This window comes from Salmo salar, chromosome ssa24 (assembly GCF_905237065.1).
Source record: "Salmo salar chromosome ssa24, Ssal_v3.1, whole genome shotgun sequence".
NCBI classification, from domain to species: domain Eukaryota; kingdom Metazoa; phylum Chordata; class Actinopteri; order Salmoniformes; family Salmonidae; genus Salmo; species Salmo salar.
In genome coordinates, this window is record NC_059465.1 from 28,851,594 (window position 1) to 28,877,141 (window position 25,548).

The window sequence follows — 25,548 nt, forward strand, 5'->3', positions numbered from 1 at the left end:
TAAATGAAAACATAGCAATGTATCAACCTACATATCAACATATCACAATATTTTTCTAATGTTTTGACTGCATGGCAGTGTTTGACGGTATTCTATGTTTCTGAATAAAACAAGTTAAATATGTTTTATGAGTAGTGCATAACCCTAGGTTGGCAACAGACTCATTCTAATTGGTTTAATGGTCATTCTCCTTTCTGATTGCTTTATACTCAACCAAACTAGGACAAAACCGGTATACCTTGAAATATGAAATATCACCCAGCCCTAACTACATGTCACCAGTGTATTGACCAATGATTGATATCTATGCTGTTGACAAAGCAAACAAACACTGACTATGCAATCTAGGGGAGCAGTGTTATGGACAACCAAACAGGGTCACTGGTTGGTTTGGTTCCAGTATTGAAAAAGTCCTGTTGTACCATCCCAATACTGTCCTCTCTCTTTAGGCCTCTTTGCCTTTATTCATCGCTGTCTGTCTCCCTCTGGGCACCATGTGGTGGTTCTTCATTAATTCATCGCCCCTTCAGCCTCCCTGCCATCCTCCTTTTTCCCTCTTAAAAATGACTTCACATCCCTCCCCCCTCTTCCCCTCACCCATGCTCTGCCATCATCTCTCCCGTGTCTCATAGTCTATCCTCCAAGTATGGCTGTGCATGGAAGGGAGGGGACCAGTTTCCCACAACAGGAAAATAATCCTGCAGCAACAAGAAATTGTAATTATTGGGTGGGTTATAATAAATAGCACAACATTCAAAAACAAGCACATGTATGCACATGTACATAGAACATGTTTTCCCAACACCCAAACACCAGTGTGATGCTGCGTCTTCCATTTCAATTTCCATGAAAAAAACACCACAAACACAGACACTCTAATCCTTACATAATCCCCTCCTGCTGCCAAACACTAAACTCTGTTCATATCAACTCTTGCTCACACACAGACACACAATATATATAAATGTATGTACCTGTTTCTTTGTACATAAATGCTATTCACACAGCTCAAAATGTCATATTTTCCAAAAACAGGATTTTAAGTAGGCTAGATTCTGGACTCACTACCAAGTGCCTGGTAATAACCCACTCATTCCCTTTATTCATCAACAGACTAACCTTTACCACACTGCTAACATTATGCCTAACCTTAAATTAAGACCAAAAAGCTAAGTTATGTTTTCATACATGTTTATGATATAGCCAATTTTTACTGTGGCTGTCTTAACTAGAGGAAAACCTAGATCTGGGCCCGCTTAGACATGAAAACAGGGACATCTCGTGGTAAGAAATGAGACCACAGCTGAATGGAGAAAAGACGACTCAGTCTTGCTTACCTCACAAATGAGGTTACAGGTCATCAGAGTTGTGTTCATTTAGGCACTAAACAGAAGAAAACTGACTGAAACAGCAAGGGGATTACTTGGATCGGACCTTTATGAAACACAAAATGTAGTTCACCATTGCAAACTGTTTTAATATATTTTCTTTTGCATGCCCTAGTGAACACGACCCAGAGAAAGAGATGTTTAGAATGCCGCCATCAAGGTTGTATTCATTATTACCAAACGGAAGAAAACAGACTGAAACAGGGAGGGACTATGAGAGCTTGTCCAATAAGAAACGCTTGTTTTCATTTTCCATTGCAAAATGTTTTGCTACATTGTGCACTAATGAATATAACCCAAAAAGGTTTTGTGTGCTTTCTCATTAGAGTCAAACAGACACTACCTGTATTGAAAACTCCTCTGTCACTTGAACCCGATGACCTAAACCTCACTTACATAGAGCTTGAGTAGAGAACTCGTTAAAGGCTATTTTAATGAAAAATGTGGTGTTCAAATGCTGGGAAAGTACTAATGACACAGGACAACTTCAACCAGTCTCTATAGTAAAGCTTTTCTCCGTGGAGATAAATTATGGAGTGATGGAGGGGTTTTCAACATAGATATAATATATGGATTAATCGCTGTGCTTTTCAACACAGGCACAGAACATTGATGGAGTAATCGCCTAGACCTGTAGGATTACTATTAGAAGAAAACATGTTTTGGCTAAGTCATTTATGGAATAGTGGGTTTCTTATGTAGTAGCCTTGTAGTGGATCAGCTTTAGTGTACAGTAGCTGAGAGTGGAGATTAGTGTTAAGACTTTTAGCTACTTCTCCAGTTGGTACAGTAGGTGAGTGTGCATGGTTGTCAGACTGACTAGCAGATTTACCCAGTTTGTATGTGAGAACGTAGATCATGGTCCAGGGCGTCCCAGGTACTGACAGCAGCTTCCCCCACACCCTCCAGGGATGCACAGCGTCCAACTGGACCCCCCTCCTCCCCTCTGCCTGCCCCTCAACAGCTCATTGTACAGCACTTCGGTCCCCCTACACAAACAGCTCTGAATAATACTGAGTGTTGCTGGCTTTCTAATGTGGCCAAACTTCTTAAAATGGGGTGCCTGGACACTATAGGGTACAAATATAGCAATGTACAGGAAAAATAATTATTTGTTCCGATGTAAATGTGGGCTCTAACACACTTTATAATACATTCATTCGTTGCAATCCCTCGTCGAATAAATCCATTGAATTAGTGAAAAATCTACACTGAGTATACAAAACACCTGCTCCTTTCATGACATAGACTGACCAGGTGAATCCAGGTGAATGCTATGATCCTTTTTTGACGTCACTTGTTAAATCCACTTCAATCAACGTAGATGAAGGTGAGGAGACGGGTTAATTAAAGAAGAATTTTTAAGCCTTGAGACAATTGTGACATGGATTGTGTAAGTGTGCCATTCAGAGGGTGAATAGGAAAGAAACATATTTAAGTGCCTTTGAACAGGGTATGATAGTAGGTGCCAAGCACACCGGTTTCAGTGAAGAACTGCAACGCTGCTGGGCTTTTCATGCTCAACAGTTTCCCATGTGTATCAAGAATGGTCCACCACCCAAAGGACATCCAGCCAACTTGACACAACTGTGGGAAGCATTGGAGGTAACATGGGCCAGCATCCCTGTGAAACGCTTTTGACACCTTGTAGAGTCCATGCCGTGACAAATTGAGGCTGTTCTGAGGGCAAAAGGTGTTCCTAATGTTTGGTATACTCAGTGTATATTGATATCAGTTGCATTTTTCGATTTGATATTGATATTATATCAGTTTCTAGAAAATACATTCCTTCGACTTCATGGCTTCATATACAGTTGAAGTCGGAGTCATTAAAACTTGTTTTTCAACTACTCCACAAATTTCTTGTTAACAACCTATTGTTTTGACAAGTCGGTTAGGACATCTACTTTGTGCATGACAAGGCATTTTTACAACAACTGTTTACAGACCAATTATTTCATTTATAATTCACTGTATCACAATTCCAGTGGGTCAGAAGTTTACATGCACTAAGTTGACTATGCCTTTAAACAGCTTGAAAAATTCCAGAAAATGATGTCATGGCTTTACAAGCTTCTGATAGGCTAATTGACATCATTTGAGTCAATTGGAGGTGTACCTGTGGATGTATTTCAAGGCCTACATTCAAACTCAGTGCTTCCTTGCTTGACATCATGAGAAAATCAAAAGAAATCAGCCAAGACCTCAGAAAAAAAATTGTAGACCTCCACAAGTCTGGTTCATCCTTGGGAGCAATTTCCAAATGCCTGAAGGTACCACATTCATCTGTACAAACAATAGTACGCAAGTATAATCATCATGGGGCCACGCAGCTGTCATACTGCTCAGGAAGGAGATGCGTTCTGTCTACTAGAGATGAACGTACTTTGGTGCGAAAAGTCCAAATCAATCCCAGAACAACAGCAAAGGACCTTGTGAAGATGCTGGAGGAAACAGGTACAAAAGTATCTATATCCACAGTAAAACAAGTCCAATATCAACATAACCTGAAGGCCACTCAGCAAGGAAGAAGCCACTGCTCCAAAACTGCCATAAAAAAGCCAGACCACGGTTTGCAACTGCACATGCGGACAAAGATCGTACTTTTTGGAGAAATGTCCTCTGGTCTGATGAAACAAAAATAGAACTGTTTGGCCATAATGACCATTGTTATGTTTGGAGGAAAAAGGGGGAGGCTTGCAAGCCGAAGAACACCATCCTAACCGTGAAGCACGGGGGTGGCAGCATCATGTTGTGGGGATGCTTTGCTGCAGGAGGGACTGGTGCACTTCGCAAAATAGATGGCATCATGAGAGAGGAAAATTATGTGGATATATTGAAGTAACATCTCAAGACATCAGTCAGGCAGTTAAAGCTTGGTCGCAAATGGGTCTTCCAAATGGACAATGACCCCAAGCATACTTCCAAACTTGTGGCAAAATAGCTTAAGGACAACAAAGTCAAGGTATTGGAGCGGCCATCACACAGCCCTGACCTCAATCCTATAGAAAATTTGTGGGCAAAACTGAAAAGCCTGTGAGAGGAAGAAGGCCTACAAACCTGACTCAGTTACACCAGCTCTGTCAGGAGGAATGGGCCAAAATTCACCAACTTACTGTGGGAAGCTTGTGGAAGACTACCCGAAACGTTTGACCCAAGTTAAACAATTTAAAGGCAATGCTACCAAATACTAATTGAGTGTACTTAAACTTCTGACCCACTGGGAATGTGATGAAAAACGTAAAAGCTGAAATAATTAATCCTTTCTACTATTATTCTGACATTTCACATTCTTAAAATAAAGTGGTGATCCTAACTGACCTAAGAAAGGACATTTTTACTAGGATTAAATGTCAGGTGTTCAGATACAGGTATCCTGTATGTATATTTATTTTCTCTCCTTCTCCTCCTCACAGGTGACAATCATCACTCCCCAATCAGTCACCAATCAGCCACAATCCAAAGACACCTGCTCCTTTTCCCTCAACCAATCACATCCCCTTTCCCTTGGTTTAAAAACCCATTCAGTTGTTTTCTCCCCAGATCAATCTTTGTGTTCATTCTCTCTCTCTCTCTCTCTCTCTCTCTCTCTCTCTCTCTCTCTCTCTCTCTCTCTCTCTCTCTCTCTCTCTCTCTCTCTCTCTCTCTCTCTCTCTCTCTCTCTCTCTCTCTCTCTCTCTCTCTCTCTCTCTCTCTCAAGCTCTCACTATCTTGTATTGATCTCTCTCAAGCTCTCGCTCTCAAGCTCTCACTATCTTGTATTGATCTCTCTCAAGCTCTCTCTCTCAAGCTCTCACTATCTTGTATTGATCTCTCTTTTGTATTGCAACTGCATGTCACTTTGTCCATCCCACCTGTGAGTATTGTTTTGTTGGTTGACTGTTTGTTTGTTTGGTGGGAAAAGGGGGTAACAAGACCAGTCGCCCATGGGTCTACATTACGCGTAGGAAAACAGTGTCTAAATACACTAGTTAGAACTGGGCGGACCACCCACTGTATTTTTGGATAGTTAGTTAGCTGTACTGAAGTAGGCTAGTCTAGTTTAGGGGTGTTTTTGGATTATTGTTTCTTTGCTTGGGTCCAGCTCAGCCCCTTTTCTCACACCCCTTTATTGTGACAAACCGAGTTTAAATGTATTTGGCTAAGGTGTATGTAAACTTCTGACTTCAACTGTATATCCCTTGATTTTGGTGAATGTGACTGAGGTAAGTACAAATGTCTAACATCATCAGTACATTGGGGGGGCAGGTAACCTAGTGGTTAGGGCATTGGACTAGTAACCGAAAGGTTGCAAGATCGAATCCCCGAGCTGTCGTCCTGCCCCTGAACAAGGCAGTTAACCAACTGAATTTGTTCTTAACTGACGTGCCTAGTTAAATAAAGTTAAAATTATCTTTACCAAAAAACTGAACTCCATTGGTTACATTTCTGTCGTCAACGGACAATTATGTTCAACTTCAAATCATGTTTTAAAAGCTAAAGTAATTCCTTGAGATGTGTCAGAAATCAAGTGCCATTTGTCATGGGGGTGAATTTGCTCAATTAACATTTTTGCCTGTGGCCCAATCTTTGAGGGTATGCACACATTTACGGAGCGAGGTTCTCATCCTTTTACCTCCACTTGGAGGAGATGATTTTTATATAAGAAGCCAAATTCTCTGAAACCCGGCGGCCTCTGGAATGGTCTGTTATGTTAGCGAGCAAAACGGAACCTCCTGGAGTTAGATTATATCCTACGATGTCAACAGGCAGGACAGGTAGCCCTCCTCACAGAACACCCACCCTTCAGCTGGGACTAACAAGGCCATTTTCTTCAACTGTATGTGAATGTTCACTTTTTGAAGTCTAGACAACTTCCTGTGGATTGCCCATTGGGCCAGGTGTGTTCTGGTGGTATAAACCTACCTAACCAGTTTTAATAGAATGGCAAGCCCTTCCACAATTGATGGCTCATCAGCAGGAAATTATTTATTATAAGCTGCCTGTTTTGTTTTTGCTAAGCAGACTGTCAGGTCTGTGAGAGGACTTTGTGCATGCAGGACCAGTGATGTATGCTTTATTACAGAATTGTGTAGGTTAACAAGGAAGAATAAACCAATATCCTGATATGCCTTGCTCATATCGATATCAAACGGTATCGATATATCAAATTATCGATAAGGGGCCCACCACTATATGAAATAAATAAAACATGTATATTTAAATATCATTATTAAGCATATAGCTTAATTTCAGTCTGCTGTATCATTCAAGCATAAAACCTTAACTTATTTCAACTAAGTAGTTCCCTTTCCGATAACTCATGTAAAACATAGTATTGCATGCTATTGTAAAAAGTGTATTCACATTGCCCTCTCACAAGACTGCTTTAAAGAACAAGCACACAAACACCATAACTGCTACTGTTTTTTTAAAGGCAGGGGATGTGGACCCGACTTTTCTGGACCCCTCTTCTCGGCGGTGCAAATAGGCCTGCCCATAAGAACTTTTTAATATACCTTTCTAAATGGACCCTCTCCCTTTCATAATGGGTCGACGTAAACACTATTATTTTAAGTGGTAAGCCTGAACCCTCAAATTTGCCTCATCTGACAAAGCACACTTCATCTTATCCTCTCTTATTTCGATGTCAACCTTTCCAGTTACAGTGCATTCTGAAAGTATTCAGATCCCTTCACTTTTTCCACATTTTGTTACGTTATAGCCTAATTTGAAAATTGATTACATTTTTTCCTTCATCAATCTACACATAATTCCCATTAATGACAAAGCAAAAACAGGTTTATAGACATTTTTGAAAATATATATTAGAAAACAAACAAATACCTTATTTACATAATTTGGAAAGGCACATACCTGTCTATATAAGGTCCCACAGTGGAAAGCGCACGTCAGAGCAAAAACCAAGCCATGAAGTCGAAGGAATTATCCGTAGAGCTCCGAGACAAGATTGGGTCGAGGTACAGATCTGGGGAAGGGTACCAAAACATTTCTGCAGCATTGAAGGTCCCCAAGAACCAAGTGGCCTCCATCATTCTTAAATGAAAGAAGTTTTGAACCACCAAGACTCTTCCTAGAGCTGGCCCCCCAGCCAAACTGAGCAAGCCCCTGGTCAGGGAGATGACCAAGAACCCGATGGTCACTCTGACAGAGCTCCAGAGTTCCTCTGTGGAGATGGGAGAATCTTCCAGAAGGACGACCATATCTGCAGCACTCCACCAATCAGGCCTTTATGGTAGATTGGCCAGACGGAAGCCACTCCACAGTAAAATACACATGGCAGCTCGCTAGGAGTTTACCAAAAGGCACCTAAAGACTCTCAGACCATGAGAAACAAGATTCTCTGGTCTATAGGACTGTTTTGCTAGCACAGACTGGAATATGTTCCGTAATTCTTCTGATGACATTGAGGAGTACATTTACATTTAAGTCATTTAGCAGACGCTCTTATCCAGAGCGACTTACAAAATGGTGCATTCACCTTATAATATCCAGTGGAACAACCACTTTACAATAGTGCATCTAAATCTTTTAAGGGGGGGGGGGGTTAGAAGGATTACTTTATCCTATCCTAGGTATTCCTTAAAGAGGTGGGGTTTCAGGTGTCTCCGGAAGGTGGTGATTGACTCCGCTGTCCTGGCGTCGTGAGGGAGCTTGTTCCACCATTGGGGTGCCAGAGCAGCGAACAGTTTTGACTGGGCTGAGCAGGAACTGTGCTTCCTCAGAGGTAGGGGGGCCAGCAGGCCAGAGGTGGATGAACGCAGTGCCCTTGTTTGGGTGTAGGGCCTGATCAGAGCCTGAAGGTATGGAGGTGCCGTTCCCTTCACAGCTCCGTAGGCAATCACCATGGTCTTGTAGCGGATGCGAGCTTCAACTGGAAGCCAGTGGAGAGAGCGGAGGAGCGGGGTGACGTGAGAGAACTTGGGAAGGTTGAACACCAGACGGGCTGCGGCGTTCTGGATGAGTTGTAGGGGTTTAATGGCACAGGCAGGGAGCCCAGCCAACAGCGAGTTGCAGTAATCCAGACGGGAGATGACAAGTGCCTGGATTAGGACCTGCGCCGCTTCCTGTGTGAGGCAGGGTCGTACTCTGCGAATGTTGTAGAGCATGAACCTACAGGATCGGGTCACCGCCTTGATGTTAGTGGAGAACGACAGGGTGTTGTCCAGGATCAAGCCAAGGTTCTTAGCACTCTGGGAGGAGGACACAAGGGAGTTGTCAACCGTGATGGCGAGATCATGGAATGGGCAGTCCTTCCCTGGGAGGAAGAGCAGCTCCGTCTTGCCGAGGTTCAGCTTGAGCTGGTGATCCGTCATCCACACTGATATGTCTGACAGACATGCAGAGATGCGATTCGCCGCCTGGTTATCAGAAGGGGGAAAGGAGAAGATTAATTGTGTGTCGTCTGCATAGCAATGATAGGAGAGACCATGTGAGGATATGACAGAGCCAAGTGACTTGGTGTATAGCGAGAATAGGAGAGGGCCTAGAACAGAGCCCTGGGGGACACCAGTGGTGAGAGCGCATGGTGCGGAGACAGATTCTCGCCACGCCACCTGGTAGGAGCGACCTGTCAGGTAGGACGCAATCCAAGCGTGGGCCGCGCCGGAGATGCCCAACTTGGAGAGGGTGGAGAGGAGGATCTGATGGTTCACAGTATCAAAGGCAGCAGATAGGTCTAGAAGGATGAGAGCAGAGGAGAGAGAGTTAGCTTTAGCAGTGCGGAGAGCCTCCGTGACACAGAGAAGAGCAGTCTCAGTTGAATGCCCAGTCTTGAAAGTACATCACATCAGTCACTGGCTTCATCAATAAGAGCATGGATGATGTCATCCCCACATTGACTGTACGTACATACCCCAACCAGAAGCCATGGATTATAGGCAACATCCGCACTGAGCTAAAGGGTAGAGCTGCTGCTGCTGCTTTCAAGGAGCAGGACTCTAACACGGACGCTTATAAGAAATCCCACTATGCCCTCTGACAAACCATCAAACAGGCAAAGTGTCAATACAGGACTAAGATTGAATCGCACTACACCGGTTCCAACTGTCATCGGATGTGGCAGGGCTTGCAAACTATTACGGACTACAAATGGAAGCACAACCGCGAGCTGCCCAGTGACACGAGCCTACCAGTCGAGCTAAATTACTTATATTCTCGCTTCGAGGCAAGCAACACTGAAGCATGCGTGAGAGCATCAGCTGTTCAGGACGACTGTGTGATCATGCTCTCCGTAGCCGATGTGAGTAAGACCTTTAAACAGGTCAGCATTAACAAGGCCGCAGGGCCAGACGGATTACCAGGATGTGCACTCCGAGCATGCACTGACCGGCTGGCAAGTGTCTTCACTGACATTTTCACCCTGTCCCAGACCAAGTCTGTAATACCAACATGTTTCAAGCAGACCACCATAGTCCCTGTGCCCAAGAACACCAAGGTAACCTGCCTAAATGACTACCGACCCGTAGCACTCACGTCTGTAGCCATGAAGTGCATTGAAAGGATGGTCATGGCTCACATTAACACCATTATCCCAGAAACCCTAGAACCACTCCAATTTGCACACAGATCCACAGATGATGCAATCTCTATTGCACTCCACACTGCCCTTTCCCACCTGGACAAAAGGAACACCTATGTGAGAATGTTATTCATTGACTGCAGCTCAGCGTTCAACACCATAGTGCACTTTAAGCTCATTACTAAGCTAACGACCCTGGGACTAAACACTACCCTCTGGATCCTGGACATCCTGCCGGGCCGCCCCCAGGTGGTAAGGGTAGGTAACAACACATATGCCACGCTGATCCTCAACACGGGTGCTCAGTCCCCTCCTGTACTCCCTGTTCACCCATGACTGCATGGCCAAGCACGATTTCAACACCATCATTAAGTGTGCCGACGACACAACAGTGGTAGGCCTGATCACTGACAACGATGAGACAGCCTATAGGGAGGAGGTCAGAGATACACCACACTTTACATGTTTGACATTAGAGAAGCTTCCATTAAAGAAAACCCTCTGAGTTCTATTATATAGATAGCTTTGAGTCAATGATATAGCCATAACACATATGTTTATTCAACAACAGGTTATAGTCAATAATATCAAAGGCTGCACTGAAATCTAACAGTACAGCTCCCACAATCTTCTTATTATCAATTTCTTTCAACCAATCATCAGTCATTTGTGTTGGTGCAGTACATGTTGAGTGCCATTCTCTATGAGCATGCTGAAAGTTTGTTGTTAATTTGTTTACAGAGAAATAGCATTGTATTTGGTCAAACACAATTTTTTCCAACAGTTTGCTAATTGCCGGCAGCAAGCTGATTGGTCTGCTGTTAGAACCAGTAAAGTCCACTTTACCTCTCTGGGTAGCGGAATTACTTTGGCTTCTCTCCAGGCCTGAGGACAAAGACTTTCCTCTAAACTCAGATTAAAGATGTGACCGATAGGAGTGGCTATAGAGTCAGCTACCATCCTCAGTAGCTTTCCATCTAAGTTGTCAATGCCATGAGATTAGTCATTATTGATCGATAACAATATTTTTTCCACCTCTCCCACACTAACTTTACAAAATTAAAATCTGCAATTTTGAGAGATTATTATTATAATGCATGAATACGATGGCTCACTGTTTGTTGTTGGCATTTCCTGTCTAAGTTTGCCCACTTTGCCAATAAAGTAATCATTCAAATAATTGGCAACATCAAATGGTTTTGTGATGAATAAGCCATCTGATTCGATGAAAGATGGAGTTGAATTTGTCCTTCTGTCCATAATTTCATTTAAAGTACTCCAAAGTGTTTTTCCATCATTCCATCATCATTCATATATCATTGAGCTTGGCTTCATAATACAGTTTCTGTTTCTTTTTGTTGAGTTTAGTCACATCATTTCTCAAATTGCAGTAAATTAGCTAGTCAGATTTGCAGCCAGACTTATTAGCCACTCTTTTTGCCCCATCTCTTTCAAACATACAGTTTTTCAAGTCCTCCTCAGTCCATGGAGCTTAAACAGTTCTAACAGTGAGTCTCTTAACAGGTGCAGCATCTGGATGCTCCTTATTAATCACATCAGACCAACAAATATTTTTAACATCATTCACATAAGAGTCGAAGCAAATTCTCGGCCCAGCTGTTGGAACTTTGGATTTCCTGGATATTGCCACTATATTGTGATCACTAGATCCAATGGGTACGGATACAGCTTTAGAACAAAGTTCTACAGTATTAGTAAAAATGTGATCGATACATGTGGATGATCTTGTTCCTGTAGTGTTTGTAAAAACCCTGATAGTTTATTAATAACCTGAACCAGATTACAGGCACTGGTACAGTGAGAAGCTTCCTCTTGAGCGGACAGCTTGATGAAAACCAGTCAATATTCAGGTCCCCAAGAAAGTAGACCTCTCTGTTTACATCACATACACTATCAAGCATTTCACACATATTAATACTGACTGTTAGCACTTGGTGGCCTATAGCAACACCGCAAAAGAAAATACTTTAGATGTGCCAAGTGAACCTGCAACCACAACACTTCAATAACACTTGACATAAGATTTTCTCTAAGCATTACAGGGATATGGCTCTGAATATATACAGCAACACCTCTCCCATAAGCATTTCTGTCTCTTCTATAGATGTGATATCCTTGTATTGCTACTGCTGTATCATCAAATGAATTATCTAAGTGAGTCTCAGAAATGGCTAATATATGAATGTTATCTGATGTTAGCAAGTTATTGATTTCATGAACCTTATCTGTAAGGCTACATATAATACTATGGGCTATTTTCAGCCCTTTCCTGGGTAGCTTATCAGATATATACATAATATGGAAAAGAGCAAACCCAGCAAGATAAAAAATATACATTCAGCAGTCCATTAATCAATTGGTGTGTGTGTGCTGCGGGGTTGAAGACATGAACCCATAGGCTTGGCTCTCTCACCCCTTCCAGGCTTCTGGGAGGGAGAGTGGACAATGAGCCTGTCATAGCAGATGTAAGCAATGTCCCCATGTGCTCTGACAGCTTTCATGGCTGGGATAAGTTGTTTCCTCTTCTGGAGCACAGCTTCAGGATAGTCCTCATTGAGGAAGATATACGTTCCTCTCAAGTTTTTGGCTCTTTCCAGAACAGCTACCTTGTCCTTGAACCTCAGGAACTTGACCACTATCGGCCTGGGCCTGTCACCTGGGCCGGTGGTGAGCTTTTCAGTCCTGTGGGCGCGCTCAACCTCAATCTTCCTGTGGTCCATCTTCAATTTCTCAGAGATAATTTCCCTCACTTTGTCCTCAGACTCCGTCCAGGGCTCATGTGGAGATTCTGCAATTCTGTCCACAACCGTGTTATTCCGCCTTGATTGCCCCTCTGTCACGTTTGTCGTAGGATGAAGGAGCGGACCAAAGCGCAGCGTGTGTATCTTTCCACATTTTCTTTATTAAACTGTGAAACTATGCAATACATACAAATAAACTGAATGAACAAAAACAACAAACCGTGATGAAGAGTTACAACATACACTTACTCAAAATCAATCTCCCACAAACCCAGGTGGGAAAAACACCTACTAAAGTATGATCTCCAATTAGAGACATCGATGACCAGCTGCCTCTAATTGGAGATCATTCCAAACAAAGCCCAACATTGAAATACAAAACTAGAACATAACAACATAGAAAATCTAAACTAGAAAATCCCCCCTGTCACGCCCTGACCTACTCTACCATAGAAAATAACAGCTTTCTATGGTCAGGAAGTGACACCCCATTGTTATCGTGGATTCACACACAGAACTGATGTCCTCTCTCAATGACTTACAGATTGCTGTTATCTTACTGTTCTCCTTTTTCAACTCCTCGAGCTGACCCCGGGAGAACTGCAAGCTTTTCTTCAGGTCCTGGACCTCCCTGGTCAGGTCGTCTATTCTTTTATTAGTTGAATCCACCAGTATTTGGACAAAACACTTGAAGATATTTTCTTGTTGTTGTAACAACTGCTTGTATAACTATTTTTGTTTGTTTAAAAGATCCTTCACCTATGATAGAGAGACACCACTGTCCTCAACGGTACTCCTGCCTTTTTTGGTCTTTGTCATGGTAGCTAGCAACGTAGGTTATGCTGTTACTCCTTGCAGTTCCAGACAGGGCAGGTCACAAGGAAGGGAAAACAACAAATAGCAGGGATCTAGACAGCCACAAACCCAGGACAATACGCGGTCCCAGCCACAATGGCTAACCGCATCGAGGGCTGAGTTCAAGCCCTCAAGAAACCCCACTAGCTTGATAGGCAGCTAGCTAGCTGCTAGGCTAACTGCTACGACAAATAGCTCCTCAGACACTCAGTGGTCGGCAGGATCACTGGACAGAGAGTAACAAACCCAGCAACTGATGCCAACTGCGTCGGGGGATCCAAACTAAAAAGTTAGCTACCTACTATAAAACGTTAAAACAACTAACTCTCCCTCGTTCAACAGGATTATGATGACAGCTTTAAACACTCTTGGCATTCTCTCAACCAGCTTCATGAGGAATGTTTTCCAAAAGTCTTGAAGGAGTTCCCACATATGCTGAGCACTTGTTGGCCGCTTTTCCTTCATTCTGCGGTCCAACTCATTCCAAGCCATCTCAATTGGGTTGAGGTTGGGTGATTGTGGAGACCAGGTCATCTGATGCAGTACTCCACCACTCTCCTTCTTGGTCAAATAGCACTTACACAGCCTGGAGGTGTGTCGGGTTATTGTCCTGTTGAAAAACAAATGATAGTCCCACTAAGCGTAAACCAGATGGGATCGCGTATCGTTGCAGAATTCTGTGGTAGCCATGCTGGTTAAGTGTGCCTTGAATTCTAAATAAATCACAGACAGTGTCACCAGCAAAGCACCCCCACACCATCACACCTCCTCCTCCATGCTTCATGGTGGGAACCACACATGCAGAGATCATCCTTTCACCTACTCTGCGTCTCACAAAGACACGGCGGTTGGAACCAAAAATCTAAAATTTCCACTGGTCATTTCCACTACTAATGTCCATTGCTCGTGTTTCTTGGCCCAAGCAAGTCTCTTCTTATTATTGGTGTCCTTTGGTTGGTTTCTTTGCAGTAATTCGACCATGAAGGTCTGAGTCACACAGTCTCCTCTGAACAGTTGATGTTGAGATGTGTCTGTTACTTGAACTCTGTGAAGCATTTATTTGGGCTGCAATTTCTGAGGCTGCTAACTCTAATGAACTTATCCTCTGCAGCAGTGGTAACTCTGGGTCTTCCTTTCCTGTGGGGGTCCTCATGAGAGCCAGTTTCACCATAGTGCTTGATGGTTTTTGTGACTGCACTTTCAAAGTTCTTGAAATTTTCCGGATTGGCTAACCTTCATGTCTTAAAGTAATGATGGACCGTCGTTTCTCTTTTACCAAATAGGGCTATCTTCTGTATACCACCCGTACCTTGTCACAACACAACTGATAGGCTCAAATGCATTAAGAAGGAAATAAATTCCACAAATTAACTTTTAAGAAGGCACACCTGTTAATTGAAATGCATTTCCAGGTGACTACCTCATGAAGCTGGTTGAGAGAATGCCAAGAGTGTGCAATGCTGTCATCATGGCAAAGAGTGGCTACTTTGAAGAATCTCAAATATAAAATATATTTTGATTTGTTTAACACTTTTTTGGTGACTACATGATTCCATATGTGTTATTTCATAGTTTTGATGTCTTCACTATTATTCTACAATATAGAAAATAGTAAATAAAGAAAACCCTTTGAATGAGTAAGTGTATACAAACTTTTGACTGGTACTGTACATTTTACTTCGACACCTAAACTATATTTCTCTCTATAAGAAAATATGTAATCTATTGGCCTGTAGTTTATTGCATTGGGACCAATGGAGTGGGTGGTGTAAAAAGTGTTGCTGGGCATATAGACCTCTGTCCACCATGACATAACACCATATATACATTATACAGACCTTACTGATAATTCCTTTCAATTCTTTTACTGTGGCAAACAGAATCGTTTTTTTCTCTATAAGACAATATGTATTCCATATACAGTTATTCCCATTGTGGCCAATGGAATGGGTTGAGTAAAAGGAGAGCAACACTCTGTATTATTCAGAGCCCCATGAAATGACACCATACATACAGTATATACATTCTACAGACCCTACTGAGTATTTCCTACAATACGTTTACTGCGACACCCAGAATATTTTTTGCTCTATAAACCAATAAGTATTCCATATGGTGATTCGTATTGTGGCCATTTATTTGACCTTGGAACAAGTTTTAAAACCCACATTTAAGGCAAATGTCAGTTAAATATGAACAAATAGGAATCATTGTTAATGTTAAGACAAAAATTGTTCATATATCATGAGTAAATACAGGTTATTGACACGTTTCTACTATTACTTGGGGGACTTTTATTTGGAAAAGTTCTGAAATTCCGTGACCCGGATGTACTCTGTTAGTGTTGCTGACGAGACGCTGAAAACAGGTTCTCCATTTCCAGTATGTAGCCAGCTAGCTAACGACACAACTATCATAACAGATTGCACTCAGATTAACGTTTTATGATATAATATGTATAAAAATTCACCACAGAATTTGCTAGCTATTGGCACGCGCTGATACTTAACTTACTCTGAATTGGTAGTATGACAGCGTTAGCTTGAGTACCAGCTATTTGGCCATGCATGTTTATTGTTTTTTTCTTGTGGTATAACTAGCCAAGTTACCGAGACATCAGTTTAGCTTGCTACTATCTAAAGGTCAAGTTTGGGGCGTAAACGGATATCTACACTGTCCCATGTGTTATACATTTAATTAAAAGGAAAATGAACTAGTTATGAAAGTTAATTATTGCTTGTGAATAAAGCTTGACAGCTGTCTGATGCATCAGTTTGCCAGAATCAATACTGAACAAAAATATAAACGCAACAATTAACGATTTCCCATAGTTACAGTTCATATAAGGAAATCAGTCAATTGATATAAATTCATTAGGCCCCATCTATGGATTTTACATGACTAGGCAGGGGTGCAGTTATGTGTGGGCCTGGAAGGGCATAGGCCTACCCACTTGAGATCCAGGACCAGCCAATCAAAATGTGTTTTTCCCCACAAAAGGGCTTTATTACAGACCAAAATTCTCCTCAGTTTCATCAGCTGTTGGGGTGGCTGGTCTCAGACAATCCCACAGGTGAAGAAGCCGGATGTGGAGGTCCTGGGCTGGCACGGTTACACGTGGTCTGCGGTTGTGAGGTCGGCTGGACGTACTGCCAAATTCTCTAAAATTACATTGGAGGCGGCCTATCTTAGAGAAATTAACATTCCATTCTCTGGCAAGAGCTCTGTTGGACATTCCTGCAGTCCATATGCCAATTTCACACTCCCTCAAAACTTGCGATATCTGTGGCACAGTGTTGTGTGACAAAACTGCACATTTTAGAGTGGCCTTTTATTGTCCCCAGTACAAGGTGCACCTGTGTAATGATCATGCTGTTTAATCAGCTTCTTGATATGCCACACCGGTCAGGTGGATGGATTATATTGACAAAGGAGAAATGCTCACTAACAGAGAAGTAAACAAATTTGTGCACAAAATTTGAGATAAACAGTTTTTTGGTGCATTTAGAACATTTCTGGGATCTTTTATTTCAGCTCATGAAACATAGAACCAACAGTGTACATGTTGCGTTTATATTTTTGTTCAGTGTATGATGTGCTTCTACCTGAGCTTCCTTCATGTAATACATATACTAAAACCCAAAACTATTTATCATGAGGGGAATTCCATTTGCTCATGATTTTATTTGTATATATGTTTTAGTAATTATTTTTTCATGTACCTTGGCAGTCGGAAGGTAGACAAGGTGACAGATACAGAGGGAGATAGATTATAGGGAGCAAGGTGGAATTTAGAACCCCGTCACTAGCTTGCATGTGTGGTCTAGAGTCTGCCAGACTAACTAGACCAGACTCCGGCACCCATTTGCTCATGTTTTCTGTCAGTGAAATGATCCCCTCTCTCTCTTCCCCATCTCTCCTAGGCTGATCGACTCATTTGATCAGCTCCTGGTGGAACATCGTCATGACCTGACGAATTGTCCCTTTCCTATTTAATCATGAATGACAAGCTGGTTTTTCTGGGCCTCCTCTACTTTGTGCAGGGGATCCCCTATGGTCTCCAGTCCTTGTTGCTCCCTGTCTACCTCCGTGGGGCGGGCCACTCCCTCACCCACATCGGCTTGACCAAAATCCTCTACTTCCCCTGGGTGCTCAAGGTCCTCTGGGCACCCCTGGTGGACCGTGTGGGCACCAAGCGGTGCTGGCTGGTGGCCACAGTCTCTGGCCTGGCGCTTACTTGTCTCTCCAGTGCCGCTCTGGCCCCGGAGGCCCACATCTGGGGAGTGGTGGCGACTCTGCTGGCCATGAACGCCCTGGCGTCGGTTCAGGACATCACAGTGGACGGGGCCGCTGTGGGACTGCTGAAGGGCCGCAGCGAGCTGGGCCTGGGCAACATGGCTCAGGTGGTGGGCTACAAGGCCGGCTCGGTGTTCGCTGGGGGCGGGCTCCTGGCTGTGATTGACGTGGCCGGGTGGGGCCCTATGTTTATGCTGTTGGCCTTTGTGTACTTCGGGGTGGCACTGTTTGTGTGGGGGGCCCCTGTGCTGGACAATGAGCTGTTGAGGGGCCAGGCAGAGGGGAGGAGGGGGGTCCAGTCGGACGCTGTGCATCCCTGGAGGGTGTGGCGGAAGCTGCTGTCAGTACCTGGGACGCCCTGGACCATGATCTACGTTCTCACATACAAACTGGGTAAATCTGCTAGTCAGTCTGACAACCATGCACACTCACCTACTGTACCAACTGGAGAAGTAGCTAAAAGTCTTAACACTAATCTCCACTCTCAGCTACTGTACACTAAATCTGATCCACTACAAGGCTACTACATAAGAAACCCACTATTCCATAAATGACTTAGCCAAAACATGTTTTCTTCTAATAGTAATCCTACATTCATTAATGCAAAACGTAGCAAAACATTTTGCAACGGAATACAAAAAAAATGTGTTTCTTATTGGACAAGTTCTCATAGTCCCTGCCTGTTTCAGTCTGTTTTATTCCATTTGGTGCCTATTGAATACAAGCCTGATAACCTGTAGCCTCATTTGTGAAGTGGGTGGCAGGTAGCCTAGTGGTTAAGAGCGTTGGGCTAGTAACCGAACGGTCGCTGGTTCAAATCTCTGAGCAGACTAGGTGAAAAATAATATCTGTTTGTACTCTTGAGCAACGTACTTAACCCTAGTTGCTCCTGTAAGTTGCTCTGGGTAATACCGTCTGCGAAATGACTAAAATGTAAAAATGAAGTAAGCAAGACAGAATCATATTTTCTCCATCAGCTGTTGGTCTCATTTCTTACCACTGTTGCCATATCCAAGAGGGCCCTGAACTATTTACTACAGCCACAAAGTAAGAAAAGGGCTATATTGTAAAAATGTACTTTTTGGTCTTAATTTAAGGTTAGGCATAAAGTTAGCGGTGTGGTTAAGGTTAGGTTTAAAACCACATTTGTGTCTGGGGTAACTAGTGACGACCCTGATCTAGACTGATCAACTAGTCTGTTGATGAATAAAGGGAATGAGTGGGTTATTACCAGGGACTTGATATTGAGTCCAGAACCTACTTAAAGGTAGGTTTTGAACTCTGTGAATAGCATTTATGTACATTTATGTACAAAGTAACAGGTATATATTAGGGCTAGTGAGATGTTAGGAATGTTGTCCTTTAAAAAATGTATTTGTGTCCAAGTTTATATTTGCAAGAGAAAACGTTCTCTGAATAACCCAGTTTGGTGTTAAGCAGCGTGTGTGTGTATGTGTGTGTGAGCGAGAATTGGTAGGAACAGAGTTTGGTGTCTGGCAGCAGGAGCGGATTATGTAAGGATTAGAGTGTCTGTATGTCTGGTGTTTTTTTCATGGAAACTGAAATGGAAGACACAGCGTCACACTGGTGTGTGTGTTTGTTTGGGTGTTGGGAAAACATGTTCTATATACATTTGCATACATGTGCTTCTTTGTGAATGTGTGTGCCATTGTTTTTCCTGTATGTGTTTGAGAGAGAGTGTGTCAGGGGTGGCACAGTAATTGGATGATCCCAGGCAGACACTAGACAGGACAGTAAGACGTTTGTTTGAGGGGTTCACCAGCATCGTCATCATCACCACTGTCACCATCTCCATAGCAATAATTTTCATCATCGCCATTATTGTTAACATCCTCATGATATTATCGTTAACATCCTCATCCCCATGATATTATCGTTAACATCCTCATGATATTATCGTTAACATCCTCATGATATCATCGTTAACATCCTCATGATATTATCGTTAACATCCTCATGATATCATCGTTAACATCCTCATGATATTATCGTTAACATCCTCATGATATTATCGTTAACATCCTCATGATATTATCGTTAACATCCTCATGATATCATCGTTAACATCCTCATGATATTATCGTTAACATCCTCATGATATTATCATTAACATCCTCATGATATTATCGTTAACATCCTCATGATATTATCGTTAACATCCTCATGATATTATCGTTAACATCCTCATGATATTATCGTTAACATCCTCATGATATTATCGTTAACATCCTCATGATATCATCGTTAACATCCTCATGATATCATCGTTAACATCCTCATGATATTATCGTTAACATCCTCATGATATCATCGTTAACATCCTCATGATATTATTGTTAACATCCTCATGATATTATCATTAACATCCTCATGATATTATCGTTAACATCCTCATGATATTATCGTTAACATCCTCATGATATCATCGTTAACATCCTCATGATATTATCATTAACATCCTCATGATATTATCGTTAACATCCTCATGATATTATCGTTAACATCCTCATGATATTATCGTTAACATCCTCATGATATTATCGTTAACATCCTCATGATATTATCGTTAACATCCTCATGATATTATCGTTAACATCCTCATGATATTATCGTTAACATCCTCATGATATTATCGTTAACATCCTCATGATATTATCGTTAACAGCCTCATGATATTATCGTTAACATCTTCATGATATTATCGTTAACATCCTCATCCTCATGATGTTATCAATATTAACATAATAATCATATCTAATATAATCAGCATTTACAAATAACCGGCTTAGTTGACCGCTCTTTATTACAGAATAAAAAGGTCAGACTGTTTGTGTGCAACTGTCGAGTGAAACTCAACAATCCGTGTGAATGTGAGACTGTTTGTGTGTGAGATTTTGGAGTGAAAGGTCTGCCTTAAACCCCCCCTCCCCCAACACACAAACACACTCATCTCAGACCCCTCTCTCCCACACACTCTTAATGAACACAGTGAGTTTGCTCTGTGTAGAACTGCACAACCAATGAGAGGGAGCCGTTTGGATGACCCCTGTGTCATCTGAGGTCGCGGCCATGGGACTTGCTGTCTGGGCAGAATCCCAGAGAGAGAGAGTCGGAGGCAAAAGGGATAGAAGGGGAATGAACCTTTGTATTGTGGTCCGGGGAACACTGATGGAGGGATGGGCTGATATTGGTAGATGGGAAAGTGATAGAGCTGCTCTTATTGGGTTTAGTACCCACGGATCTAGGATCAGATTAACCTACCCTACAATAATACATTTAACCACTAATCAAACAGAGAAAAACTGACCCTGTATCAGTCAGTGGTTAACTTGGGGCCAACATCTACAGATGCAAGATCTTAATTTGATCACCCTGTTGTTGCAGGTAATTTCCACTTTAAAATGTCAGACTTGATTTGCACTAACAAAAAATGTATCAACCCCTACAAAAATGTCCATTAATTATAATCCACGCAATAATTTAATTGTCCTGTTGTTGCAGGATTATTTTCCTGCTATGGGACCCCCCCCCCCACAGCCATACTGGGAGGATAGACTGTGAGACACGGGAGAGATGATAGCAGAGCATGGGGGAGAGAGAGGAGGGCTTGGGAAGTGGGGGGAGAGAGCGGTGCAGGGGCGATGTGGGTTCATTTTCCAGAGGGAAAAAGGAGGATGGCAGGGAGGCTGAAGGGGCGATGAATTAATGAAGAACCACCACATGGTGCCCAGAGGGAGACAGACAGCGATGAATAAAGGCAAAGAGGCCTAAAGAGAGAGGACAGTATTGGGATGGTACAACAGGACTTTTTCAATACTGGAACCAAACCAACCAGTGACCCTGTTTGGTTGTCCATAACACTGCTCCCCTAGATTGCATAGTCAGTGTTTGTTTGCTTTGTCAACAGCATAGATATCAATCATTGGTCAATACACTGGTGACATGTAGTTAGGGCTGGGTGATATATCATATTTCAAGGTATACCGGTATGGATTTTTATAATACCGTCTATAACGATATGTTGATACAGTGCTAAATAAATGAAAAGTCAGATTTGTCCTAGTTTGGTTGAGTATAAAGCAATCAGAAAGGAGAATGACCATTAAACCAATTAGAATGAATCTGTTGCCATCCTAGGGTTATGCACTACTCATAAAACATATTTAACTTGTTTTATTCAGAAACATAGAATACCGTCAAACACTGCCATGCAGTCAAAAGAATGAGAAATATATTGTGAAATGTTATTTTGGCCATATCGCCCAGTCCTACATGGAATGTTAGGACCCCTGATTGATGGAATGGTGTGGATCTCCTGGTGCTATGGAGCTCTGTAGTGCAACGGCTTTCTGTAGAAAAGTTAGAGAGGACAGTTATAGTTCATGTGGTTATGGGAGTAAAACATAGTTGGTAACGTAAGAGCATTTTAGCAAAGTGACCCATTTGGGTAGGGTGGGTGGGGTTCAAGTTTTTTTCCCATGCTTCAGCCTAGTTCCTTAGGGGTTCAACAAACTCTGTGACACCCTGCAAAGTGCACACCTGTAGGGATTGCTGTTAGTGTGTGTGTGTGTGTGTCAATAGGGCTGGTCTTGTGAGTGTGTGGGGTGTCTATTGTCTATGGAAGGTGTACGTAGAACTGTAGCTTACTGATTTACTGGGCCTCTCTCTGTCGTGTTCCCAGGGTGTGTTTTGTGTCTTGTTTTCTCCTAAGTGTCCTCGTGATCCCATCTGATCCTGGCCTCTAGTGTCTGAGCTTCATGTGATCACTCTGTTACACGACCATTCTGTCCTAATTGACCCTTCACCCCACCTACCCTCTCATGCAAATCCCTCCTCCTCTTCTCTCTCTCACTATTTATTTTTCTTTCTTTCTTTCTTTCTTTCTTTCTTTCTTTCTTTCTTTCTTTCTTTCTTTCTTTCTTTCTTTCTTTCTTTCTTTCTTTCTTTCTTTCTTTCTTTCTTTCTTTCTTTCTTACTCGTACACAAACACCTCTTGTTTCCCATCAGCAACCTGTCAGCCCTCCTCTCTTCATCACCCCTCCTGTACCAAATTCCTCATTCTCCTGTCTCATTCTTCCACATTTTGCCCCTTTTTCTGCATCCCTCCTCCTCTATAAACCCTGTCTCTCTCCATAAATCATTCTCACTATCTCTCTCCCTTACCCCTCTCTCTCTGTCTGTTCGTGTTTCTCCCTTACCCCTCTCTCTCTGTCTGTTCATGTTTCTCCCTTACCCCTCTCTCTCTGTCTGTTCATGTTTCTCCCTTACCCCTCTCTCTCTGTCTGTTCGTGTTTCTCCCTTACCCCTCTCTCTCTGTCTGTTCATGTTTCTCCCTTACCCCTCTCTCTCTGTCTGTTCATGTTTCTCCCTTACCCCTCTCTCTCTGTCTGTTCATGTTTCTCCCTTACCCCTCTCTCTCTGTCTGTTCGTGTTTCTCCCTTACCCCTCTCTCTCTGTCTGTTCATGTTTGTCCCTTACCCCTCTCTCTCTGTCTGTTCATGTTTCTCCCTTACCCCTCTCTCTCTGTCTGTTCATGTTTCTCCCTTACCCCTCTCACTCTGTCTGTTCATGTTTGTCCCTTACCCCTCTCTCTCTGTCTGTTCGTGTTTCTCCCTTACCCCTCTCTCTCTGTCTGTTCATGTTTCTCCCTTACCCCTCTCTCTCTGTCTGTTCATGTTTCTCCCTTACCCCTCTCTCTCTGTCTGTTCATGTTTGTCCCTTACCCCTCTCTCTCTGTCTGTTCATGTTTGTCCCTTACCCCTCTCTCTCTGTCTGGTCATGTTTCTCCTTTACCTCTCTCTCTTATCCATTATTTTTCTCTCCACCTTTTCCATTTTCTGTCTCTGTCATTCTCCCTCTCTCTGTCTCTGTCATTCTCTCTCTGTGTCTTTCTCCCCCTCTGTCTTTCTCCCACACTCTCTCTCTATCTTTCTCCCATACCCCCTCTCTGCTAGTTTCTTCTTTGTGGATGCCTAATGAAATCCCCACTGAAATGGACAATTGTTGCTTTGAGAATATTTATAGAATTGAATAATCAGCCTTGTTGTGTTTGTCTGCACTCCCCTTTTAAAGAAATAATGAGTTTGAAGCAGTGGGAGCACTGAATGCTGTAGAGACACAACCACTGGTAAAGAATCAAGCATAGGAGGTTGGTGGCACCTTAATTGGAGAGGACAGGGCTAGTGGTTATGGCTGGAGTGGAATGAGTGGATTGGTATCAAATACATCAAACACATGGTTTCCATGTGCAACAGTAGCCTGCGGTTTATTATACATCATAAAGGCTTTAAAAGAACAATCTGTTGTTCAAACAACAACAAAGGTGTTACCCTATCCAGTGTTTTGGTTAATAGCTCAGGGATGGGGTTGGAGGAATGTAACCACTCTCAAATTCATAGACAGAGCTATGGATGGAAGGACTGACCCTCCCATGAGTAACCAACTGCCCCTCCCAATCTTCAGGCTATGCTCAAACCCTACACACCAACCCGAGCACGTTTGGTCTCTTGGCCCTCCCTCCTGCTCAGCCCAGTCCAAGCTCTTCTCTTCCCTTGCACAGTGGTGGAACTGGCTTCCCCCTAAAGCTAGGACAGCAGAGCATCCCCCCCCCCCCCGCATAAAAATGCATTTTGTGAACTAACACTTACTGACTAACTCTGACTTTGCTGATAGCTACTTTACTGAGGGAAAATGTAATTACTATGACTGTGATATGTGGTTGTCCCACCTAGCTATCTTAAGATGAATGCACTAACTGTAAGTCGCTCTGGATAAGACCGTTTGCTAAATGACTAAAATGTAAATATTAAATATGACATCAAAATTATAGTTATAACCATATTTTTAGGCTATTTTGATGCAGTGTTTGTTTACAATAAGACCTACACAGTTTACAAACAAATGAGTAAAACAAATGTATATTTGGGGTTTTGATGGAGTAAAAGAATTTAACTAAGCTCATCATGCATTTGAATTACACTGAGTGTACAAAACATTAGGCACACCTGCTGTTTCCATGACATAGACTGACCAGGTGAATCCACATGAAAGCTGTGATCCCTTATTGATGTCACTTGTTAAATCCACTTCAATCAGTACATATGAAGGGGAGGAGACAGGTTAAAAAATGCTTTTTAAGCCTTGAGACAATTGAGACATGGATTGTGTGTGTGCCATTCAGAGGTTGAATGGGAAAAACAAAAGATTTAAGTGCCTTTGAACGTGGAATGGCAATAGGTGCCAGGCGCCCCGGTTTGAGGGTTTTTCATGCTCAACAGTTTCCCATGTGTATCAAGAATGGTCTACCACCCAAAGGACATCCAGCCAACTTGACACAATTGTGGGAAGCATTGTAGTCAACATGGGCCAGCATCCCTGTGAAACGCTTTCGATACCTTGTGGAGTCCATGCCCTGACAAATTGAGGCTGTTCTGTGGGCAAAATGGGGTGCAACTCAATATTAGGTATGTGTTCCTAATGTTTTGTACACTCAGAATATATTCTTCAAGAATCAATGGGTGTATATCGATCATTTCAAAGTCAAAAAAGTTGATGTAGCAATGACAGATTGCCTATTTAAGTAATGTCTTACCGTAATGACAAATGCTCAAACTATCTACCCTGTTGGATGATTAAAAAGTTCCCCAGGTTTCAACCGGTGCTGGTGGGAAATAGTGAGTAGTACAGTAGCTGATAGCTGCTGATG

At 42.6% G+C, this 25,548-nt stretch overlaps 1 protein-coding gene across 1 annotated transcript in view; it reads left to right on the forward strand.

Annotated features, from left to right (window-relative positions):
- Window positions 1-15,851: 15,851 nt before the first annotated feature.
- LOC106585704 (major facilitator superfamily domain-containing protein 3) overlaps window positions 15,852-25,548 on the forward strand; it is a 32,064-nt gene continuing 22,367 nt past the window's right edge. The window contains exons 1-2 of the mRNA XM_014172221.2: window positions 15,852-15,908; window positions 17,450-18,215. Coding sequence (XP_014027696.1) covers window positions 17,525-18,215 — 691 coding nt within the window. The 5' untranslated portion in view covers window positions 15,852-15,908; window positions 17,450-17,524. The remainder of the gene's footprint in view (window positions 15,909-17,449; window positions 18,216-25,548) is intronic.